Source organism: Coloeus monedula (assembly GCF_965178545.1).
Source record: "Coloeus monedula genome assembly, chromosome: 16".
Lineage (NCBI taxonomy): Eukaryota > Metazoa > Chordata > Aves > Passeriformes > Corvidae > Coloeus > Coloeus monedula.
This window is the reverse complement of record NC_138796.1, coordinates 6405282-6414723: the sequence shown is the minus strand read 5'-3', so window position 1 is coordinate 6414723 and position 9442 is coordinate 6405282. Positions and strand designations below refer to the sequence as shown.

The following is a 9442-nucleotide window of genomic DNA, read 5'->3' as shown; positions in this document are numbered from 1 at the left end:
TGGTGTGACCCCAGGACTTGAATCCAGGACTTGAATCCAGGACTTAGAGCAGCATATTGCACAGCATGTCTCCACAGGTATTTCCATGCTGGGCAATACAAGTTGTTCCCTGAATTCCTAAAATTTGGATTGGAATGGCTCTGTGTGCCCAGCTGGAAGGTGCAGAGGCCCAGGGGTCTGGAGGGTGCAGAGCCCAGTGGTGAGTGCTGTTCCCATCAGCATCCCAGCATCAGCTTCCTGAAGCTCTCAGGGTCTTTGCTCCCCATCTCCCTAGTAGAAAAAGATGTCAAGTAGTTTAAAGTCAAGTTTTAATTAAATATTTTAATTGTTGCTCTCCCTACCCATTTGGGAAACACTGCTCCTCCCTTCCCTGTTGGTCGGACCAGGCTGGCACCCCTGCACACACCAAGAAGATTTTATGGGGCTTTGCTAAAAAGGGTGGTAGTGTGGAGCGGGTGCCAAGCCAGGATGTCTTCAGCACCTCAGAGTCCCCAAAACTGCCCACAGTGCTGCAGCCAAGCCCTGCCACAGTGGTTATTTGGGCGTCAGGGAGCTGCCCTCCCTGTTGGCCAGAGCAGCAAGAGCAGGACTGGGGCAAGGGCTCCATAAATGAAGCTGGTGGAGACTGTCATGGGCACAGAACACAGGAGGACGTGAGCTGCCCAGCAGCTCCTGGCCAAAAGCTAAAGGACTCATGGAGATAATGGATTCCTGCTGGGTTTCTCTCCTCGCCGCCTCCCTCCTGTGCCAGCCAGCAGCTCAGTGCCTGATGATGCTCCAAGTTGCTTAATCCAGTCTTGGCTCACTTGCAACCTCTGTGCAGCTGATGCTGCCTGGCTGTGTGGTCCGGGGCCCTGCTGACCAAAGGAGGTGCTCTCCTGGCCTGCAGCACCACCCACAAGCTACCCAGACAAAAAAAGGGGCACCCCCAGACTGCCTGTGCCCTGCACAGTGATGGGGTGGCAGAGCCTAAACTGTCCCCCACAGGCCAGGACACTTTACAGGTACAGGCCGGCATGACCCACAAAGGGTCTTGGCCAAGAAACAAGGCCAAATCTGGCAAAGCATAAACATATGGAGGAGATCTGGAGGGTGAGTGGTAGTCCAGACAAGAAGGCAGCCACCACCATCCATCCTCCTCCAGTGCATCCAGGTGACAGAGCAGGTGCAGGTAACGGGGGGCTGTCCTGGGAAGAGCCAATCGGGGAGGGGAGCTGGGGGGTACGTGGCCCGGTGGGGGAAATAAAAGAGGCAGTGGAGGGTGGTGGGGTAAGAGGCAGAGTTGGGGGGTAAGTGTTTCCCTCCCCTTTTGGGGTACTGGGTGGTTTTTTTTAATCTATCCCACAATGAGGCTGCTGGCTAGGCCCTCCTGGCTCTTTGGGGCTATGCTGGGTCTGCTGCTTGGCTGGTGTCAGTGGGTGTGGTGGAGAAAGCTCCCCAAAAGAAGGGGCTTTTTGGGCTCTGTGGCTCTGTTGGGGGAACAGAGGAGGGGAGGCTGGAGCAGCCCTTGAGGTCTGAGTGTTGGGATTAAGGCTATGGGGGATGTTGGATTGAGCCAAGAGGTGGCTCAGCCTGGTCCTTCTGGAAGCTGGAGGAGGTCTGCAGCTGGATGGATGGGATAGGAGCTACTGCTGCCTGGCCTTGGTTACTGGGACAGGAAACAGGGAGAGATAGGATGAAAAAAACCACCCAAACCTTGAACTTAAAGCAATGGTGAGAGGGAGCCCTTGGAGGCTGCTCTGAGCTGCAGGTGTTGGCTGTAAGCCTGGAGGGGAGGAGAGGAGGCACCATCTGTGTGGGATCAGCCCCTGAGTGTGTTGATGCACAACCTGCGTTTAGGGGTCCCATGGTGGTGTCTGCTCTGAAAATATCTCCCTTAATGCTGGCTGGAAGCCTTGTTTTTCTGACAAAAGCTTTCTGAAGGCCAGCTCTTGGTTTATTTGTGTGTATATCTCTGGCTTTTACCAGGAGGTGCTTAGAAATTATTTTTACCTGTCCCTATTTAATGTTCACCTGGCAGTCTGTACTAATTCCTGGGTTTCCAGAACTCTTTTTTTATCAACTGACCTTGGTCACTTCATGTCCCTGCATATGACCATGGGTCTTTCCTAGCTGGGGATGCTGGTGGAGGAAGCCAGGCTGGGCTCTGTGGTGGAGTGAGAGAGGCTTGGATGTGGTTGCATGTCCTTAAATCAGACCTTGAGCTGCTCCTTTTGGAGGCAAGAGGCCTTGCCAGGCTTGGGTTGTGCGTCAAAGGAAATGTAAAAGCCCCAGGATCCGGGCTGGAGGAAGTGGATGTTCCTGTGACCGTGGGGAGTCTGTGTCATGTTTCCTCCTGGGACTGCAGCAGCAGCTGTAATTTCTGTAGCCTGATATTAAGTGGTAGTTTGTGCTTGTATTTAGTTCAGTGGCTCAGCTGAAGTGTGTGAGGATCCTACCAAGCCCTGCTTGGGGCAGGGGATCTCCAGTGTCTCCCTTGCTGGGAGTGTGGGGTGGAAATGAGTGGCCCAGGCTGCTGGTGGGAGTGGGGAGTCCCAGCCCCCTCAGTGGCTGGCAGGGGATGCTGCTGGGCAGCTGTGACCTGATGCCGCTCTGTCCTGACCCCCAAGAGCACATGAGGGTGTTCAGCACCCCTCTCAACTCTGCCAAGATGCCAGTCAGGAAGCACAGCCAGCACATGAAGTTGTTCAAGAACAAGGGCAAGGATGAAACTGTGAGTACCCACCTGCCTGTGCCAGTACTTTTGGATCCCAGCAGAGCCCACTGTTGGCAGAAGCTGATGGAGAGGCTTCTCAAGGTTCATGGTCCCAAATCTACCTGTGTTAGGGAGCAGGGGAATGGCTCTGGATCCTTTCAGCTGAGATGTTTGGGTGGCTTTTGGGATGTGGTGTGGGGCTGGCTGGGCTGCAAGGAGTGTGGTGGCACAGGCAAGGGGGATGTGAGTTTTGGGTGGGTGGCTTTGGGAGGGAAATGGCTCAGCCCCAGCCTGCTGAGCTCTCCACAGCAGTTACCCTGCAGAGTTGGAGCTGGTATGGTATGTCAGATGTGGGATCTGTCAGCTTGATTTAAGCCAGTAGAGGAGATGAAGGTTTGCCTTTCAGGTTCAGCAAATCAAATTTTAAAAACACCCACTGGTTGCTGGTTCATCCAGCAGCCCATGTCTTTGGGAGGCACTGAGGGAGATGTTTCCTCTGTCCCATCTCCTACATTACCCTTCAGGCCTTAGTGAGGTGATGCTGGCTCTGCACTCCTCCCGTGGGAAATGTGGGGCAGATGGTGGGGGATGAACTCCCTGGGAAATGGGGTGCTGCAGACACGGGTGGGATGGTGCCCTTCTTCCCCCCAGACCCTGCGGAGGCAGAGGGTGGAGGTGAGCATCGAGCTGAGAAAGGCCAAGAAGGATGAGCAGATCCTGAAGCGCAGGAACATTTCCATTCATGTGAAGGAGGAGAATCCCTCTCTGGGACAAGATGGAGCATATGAGGTGAGTGTCAGTGCAGCTAGAATCATCCCCACCTTGGGCCATTACCAACTCCAGCTGGGGTGGCCTGGGTTAAGTAGTTGGTGCCATTCCTGATCTCCATGCCCAGTACTGGGGAGTGTTTCAGACTACCTGGTCTTTGTCTGTGCAATTTTTCTTGGTGATGTCCTGCTGGCCTCCCTTGATGGCAGGTAGAACAGGCTGGTGCTCTGGCTCGCTGGGAGCTGCTCCTGTCTGGCTTCCTGCACAACCAGGGGTAATTACTGAGCTCGAAGGCCCATTATGGTGTCAGTGACTCTTTCAGTGCTTGATTACAAGCAGTAGTTGCCTTGAAGGCTTTTGTGGATTTTCTTCCTCTGCCTCATCTCGAAACTGTGTTGCATAAAGAATAGACACTGCTTAGATATGAAGTGGTGACTGAGTCGGGTCTAGACGGCTGATTGACTGCCGAGATTAAACCGGAGGGAGTCCCGGCTCCCCGTGTGACTCAGAATCATTCCTTGTGACACAGATTATCCAGCCGTCCTTGGAGGAGATCGTGGAAGCCGTGAATGGGGATGACACTGAGCTGCAGCTGCTCGCCACCCAGGCCACCAGGTATGCACCCAGCTGCTGGAGCTGTGCTGGGGCCTGGGGGCAAAAGGCTGCAAGTTCCTGTTTGAGGAGCTCTCTAGAGAGATGGCAAAGGGAGAAGGAGCCTGGTAACACAAACTGCCTGTGGGAATCTCAGCTGGTGCCTGTTCTGTGCCCTGTGTGCTGTGCTTGGCTCACAGTCCTGTGTGAACCCAACCAGGGGGTTGGCTGTGCCCCTCCTTGCTGTGCCTGTGCTGTGCCAGGGATCACGTTGGATCCCACAAGAAATCGAGTGCCAAATGTTTGGGCAGAAAAAGGATGGGAGAGCCTGGCTCTGTAAAGGGTCAGAGCTGAGCAAGGGCTGTCCCTACAAGGGTTGGGGGCATGAAGGACCATAGAGTGCCTTCATCACCCACCTGGCAGAGGGGATGTCTCCTGAGGGTCCAGGAGAGGCTGCATCCCTGCTTGTGCTTCCTTGGCTGGCTCCAGCTATTGTACCAGTGATCTGGGACCAGCACCATCCCCAGTGAGTATGGCTGTGAGGATGTCCAGGCTTTACTTCCAGCAGACACTCTGCTGTTGCTTCATTATGTTTAGCTGACTCTTCCCTTTTTATGGCAGCCCTTCTGCTGAGGGTTTGTTGTGGTGGGATGCTGAACCATCAGTGCTTCCCCTGCAAGCCACAACCTCGTGCTTGGCCACAGGCCTATGGGCTGTGGTGGCACCATGCAGGGTTCCTCATGGCTGGCTGTGCTGTGTCCTCTCTTACAGGAAGCTGCTGTCCAGGCACAAGGACCCCCCCATCAATCAGATCATTGAGCTGGGGATCATCCCCAGGATGGTGGAATTCCTGGGCCGTGCTGACAACGCTACCCTGCAGTTTGAGGCAGCCTGGGCACTGACCAACATCGCCTCTGGCACCTCAGAGCACACCAGGGCCGTGGTGGAGGGAGGGGCCATCCCAGCCTTCATCTCCCTGCTGTCCTCCCCACACATGCACATCAGCGAGCAGTCAGTGTGGGCCCTGGGTAACATTGCAGGTGAGGGGACCTGGAGGGGCATTTGGAGGTCCCTGACTGAGCCAGGGACTTGATGATCCTTGTGGGCCCCTTCCAACTTGGAATATTCTGTGATTCTGTTGGGGAGATAAAGCATTGGTGCTCTGGTCCCTGCAGCTTTGTCTCCAAGCTGCTGCCCCTATTGAACCCCATAACCCTTCATCCCCTTGGTGTGGCCTGGCAGCCTTTGAGATCCTATGTTGGCTCTGCAAGATGATTTTGGCCAAAGCCAAGGGCAAGACTCTGTTCTGCTGGGGTGGTTTAACCCACTAATGTCACCATAGGGAGAACAGAATGGGTCATGCCTGGTTGGCCTGCTGGCACTCCAGTCTGCCCAGTAAATCTTTCCCATCTGGAAATGCCTAGTGGTGTGTGGCTGGTGGGTCACCCAGCCCTGGCCCTGCAGGTCTGATTGCTGTTTGATGTTGACTGTCTTGTGACTCAAGCAGATGCAATGACTGACCCTTTTTATCTGCCCAGGGGATGGTCCTCTCTACAGGGATGCTCTTATTGCTCGCAATGTGATTCCTCCCTTGCTGGCTCTGGTGTCACCTGCAACTCCAGTAAATAACCTTCACTTTCTTGACTTAACAGCTCTTAATCCCTTGGGTGATGGGTGAGTCCACTGGCTGCCTTGTGCACAACAAACTCTTTGTATAATTGAATGAGACCCTGCTCTAAACTGCTTTTGTGGCCCTGCCTATATGCACAAGGCTGGGGATGCCAAGCAGGCACTCCAAGTCAATGGGATTTCTTCCATTCTTGGCTTTCTTACCCAGCTCTGACTATCTCAGGCTAGGAATAACATGAAACTGGTGCAAGGCAGACTTGCATATGCATGTGAAAGGGCTGAACTTGCCCTTTAAGCTTCCTCCTGCTGCTTTGTGGTTTCTCTGCCCTTCTGCAATGGTTCCTGCCCCACTATTCTCTGTCCCTGGTGTATAAGAACCTTCACAGGATAACATGGACTGAGAAACTCTTGGGGGCAGTGAGGATCTCACACCTGCTTTGTGTTTCAGGTTGGGTTCCTGAGGAACATCACCTGGACACTATCAAACCTGTGCAGGAACAAGAACCCCTGCCCTCCCTTGGATGCTGTGAAGAAGATTCTGCCAGTCCTTATCTTCCTCCTGCAGCATGAGGACAAGGAAATCATCTCTGACTCCTGCTGGGCTGTTTCCTACCTGACTGATGGCTGCAATGATCGCATCCAAGTTGTGGTGGACACAGGGATTCTCCCAAGGCTTGTGGAGCTCATGGACAGCCCAGATATGAATGTTGTGGTAGGGGACAATTAGCAATCTCCACCCACTGGTCCCTTAGTTAGAAATGTCTGAGAAGAGGGAAGGCACATGCCCTTGTTCTATGTGGCAGCTGTGGTGTGCTGTCCCCTCAGCCTGCAGAATTGACTGCCTGCTTGTCAAGCCACTGCTCTGTTCTGCTTGCTGTTGCTGGAGGCTGGATAGAGACTCTAAAGCTGCTTAGAGCAAATGGGGAATGATGGGGCTGTAAATAAACAGCCATCACCCACAATGCCCTCCTTGTGTGAAGGATCAAGCACTTAGTGAGGGATCTTGCTGGGCTTTGACATGTATCCCTCGAGGTAAGGACTTTCCTCATCTCCTCTAATCTCTGTCTAGACTCCAGCCCTCCGTGCCATCGGGAATGTGGTCACAGGCACGGACCAGCAGACCCAGGAAGCAATAGATGCTGGTGTCCTGACTGTCCTGCCCCGGCTGCTGAGGCACACGAAGCCAGTGATCCAGAAGGAAGCAGCGTGGACCCTCAGCAACATTGCAGCAGGGCCTTGCCAGCAGATCCAACAGATCATCACCTGTGGTTTATTGCCACCTTTGGTGGAGCTGCTCAACAAGGTAAGGGATGGCACTGTGCTCCTGCGGGAGGAATGTGGGGTTCAGGTGGCCTGGGATGGCTCATTAGTGAAGCACTCAGCCCCAGAGCCACCTGAGCAGGCTGTTTCAGAGCTGTTGAGGTCCTTGGGACAGTCTGAGCATCCTGACTTGTCAGTAACCTGCATGGAGACACATCCTGGAGCTGCTCTTGGCAGCTCTGCCATGTGTCCATGCATCACCCAAAGGGCTGGGAAAGGGGTCAGCCCAAGCTGAGTGTAAGGGAGATGGTTATCCTCACCTCACACTGATCCTAGAGGGATACTAAAGCTTGGGAATGCCTTTGCTGTGCTGCTTTTCCAGGGTGACTTCAAGGCTCAGAAGGAGGGTGTGTGGGTAGTAGCCAACTTCATGACTGGAGGAACGGTGGATCAGGTGGTGGAACTCGTCCGTTCTGGGATCCTCAAACCTCTGCTCAACCTGCTCTTGGCCAAAGACAGCAAAATGATCCTGATTATCCTGGAGACCATTTCAAAGCTCTTCCTGGTGAGATCTGTTCATCCTGGATGCCATTTTTTAATCTCATCCTGATAAGATCTCTTATTTTTTGACTTTTTTCTCCCTAAGAGCAGCAAGGATTGAGCCAAATGCTCATACTGTGTGGTTAGAACAATGACTGTTGATTTTTGGAGTAAGAGAGACTTCATACTGTCTAAATTGTCCTTGGATACCCTTAGGTTGTCTAAAGGGCTTGGCAAGATTAAGTTCCCAAAGTGTTGCTCCTCATCCTCTGCTCACTGGTTTGGTTGGTAGTCCCCAGCAGGGACTGGTATTCCACAGGCACCCCAGTCATATCCCTGGCATTGGGTAGGGACCTGATTAAATTCAGGGACTGTGATCCTTTGACTTGTAGATCAGGGTTGTAATTACAGTAAAGACCATCTCAGACCTGTTACTGATGGTTGTTTTCCTGCCTAATTTTCCAATGTTACAGGCAGCTGAGAAGCTGGGAGAGACAGAGAAGTTGTGTCTGCTGGTTGAAGAACTTGGTGGTCTGGAGAAAATTGAAGACTTGCAAAACCATGAGAATGATATGGTCTACAGAGCTGCCCTGGACATCATAGAGAAATACTTTTCTGGTGAGGTATGTGAGCCCTTGCTGCTTCTCAGCTGAAAATATGAAGCTTTATGCACTGGAATGAAGCACAGAGTTTAAGGATACTGGAAGAGGTTTTTGGAGGAGACCTCCACATGACCAGAAGTCCTTGCAGCTTCTTTCAGCTGCTTTTAAAGGTCTGTGGAAGCTCCAAGTTGTCAGCCAAGGAGCTGCACAATAGACATGGATGCCTTGATAGCATCTTGCTGCTGGAATTTAAACTGGCATCAGCTGGAGCTACTGCAGTTACTGATATGAATACCAAATGTGGAGAGGTTTCCTCCTTCAGAGCTGAGCTGGCTTGTCACTATGAATGGCAGCCTCCTACTCAGCTGATAACAGTGCTCAGGTTGCATTTGGATTACTTGACCCTTCTCATGGTAAGGAATCTATGGAAAAAGAAGATAGGACACCAGCTAGGAGCTGCAAGAGTCCAATGACTGTCACAGATGTCATGTTCAGTCCTAGCCTTAGACTTGCAGATGGGAAAACATCAGGGAAGAGGCTTAGAGGTCTGGCAGACCTTGGAGCTGTGGCTCAGTTTGGGTGTGAGCTGCAGCAGGGGGCAAAGGTCTGGTTTAGTCCTTTGCCAGAGCAAGATCTGTGGGGTGCAAGTGGGTGTGGAGGAAATTCTCCACACCAGCTCCTGCTGGAGGGGCTGGATGCCAGGAGAACATCTCCCTAAGCAGTCCTGGCTTGTTGCTGTTCCAAGCAGGCCATTTAATTTGAGTGAGTCCTACCACTGCAGCCACTTTTTTTTCCTCTTCTTCCTATGGTGTCTGAGCCCAAAGGCTTGGCTGCTTTTGTGTGTGGGCTGCAGGGACACTGCAGCTCTGGGGTGCTGCAAGGAGCAGGAATGCTTGGCCTGGTCTCCAGGGGTTCTGTGAGAGTCAAGCTGAGCTCAACAGCTGCATTTTGAAAACCAGACTAAAACAGAGCTGCTGTAAAAAGGTTAGGCATCATTCAAATGCAGACCCTGTGACTGATTGCTATCATTCTCCTCCTAGGAGAATACAGACCTGGAGCCCCAGACTGGCCAAGATGGGCTGTATGATTTCTCAGTGGAGAAGCAAGACTTCAACTTCTGAAGATGAAGCATGACACAGCTCTAAGCTGGTGGGTGGAGGTGCCTTGGAAGAGCTCAGACATCCAAACCATGAGGAGCAGAGATGCTGAGCCTTTTTACTTATGAAACTTTTCAATAAATTGCACTTTTGGCTTTGTGCCTCTTGCCTTTAATTATTTTCCCCCTCCTTTAAGCTGCTCTTGCAAATGATAGGGCTTGGTTTTTTTTCCAATAGTATCTTAAGGCTGTGAAGGTATG

General features: G+C 52.5%; 1 protein-coding gene across 1 annotated transcript; it reads left to right on the top strand.

Moving 5' to 3' along the window:
* The first annotated feature begins 2509 nt into the window (after positions 1–2509).
* On the top strand, positions 2510–9225 carry KPNA7 (karyopherin subunit alpha 7). Its single transcript, XM_082292050.1, has 10 exons — positions 2510–2713; positions 3347–3484; positions 3993–4078; positions 4826–5094; positions 5593–5675; positions 6132–6395; positions 6753–6986; positions 7326–7508; positions 7957–8106; positions 9126–9225. The coding sequence occupies exons 1-10, from the start codon at positions 2561–2563 to the stop codon at positions 9204–9206; spliced, it is 1641 nt and encodes a 546-aa protein (XP_082148176.1). The 5' UTR covers positions 2510–2560; the 3' UTR covers positions 9207–9225.
* The last annotated feature ends 217 nt before the right edge of the window (positions 9226–9442 follow it).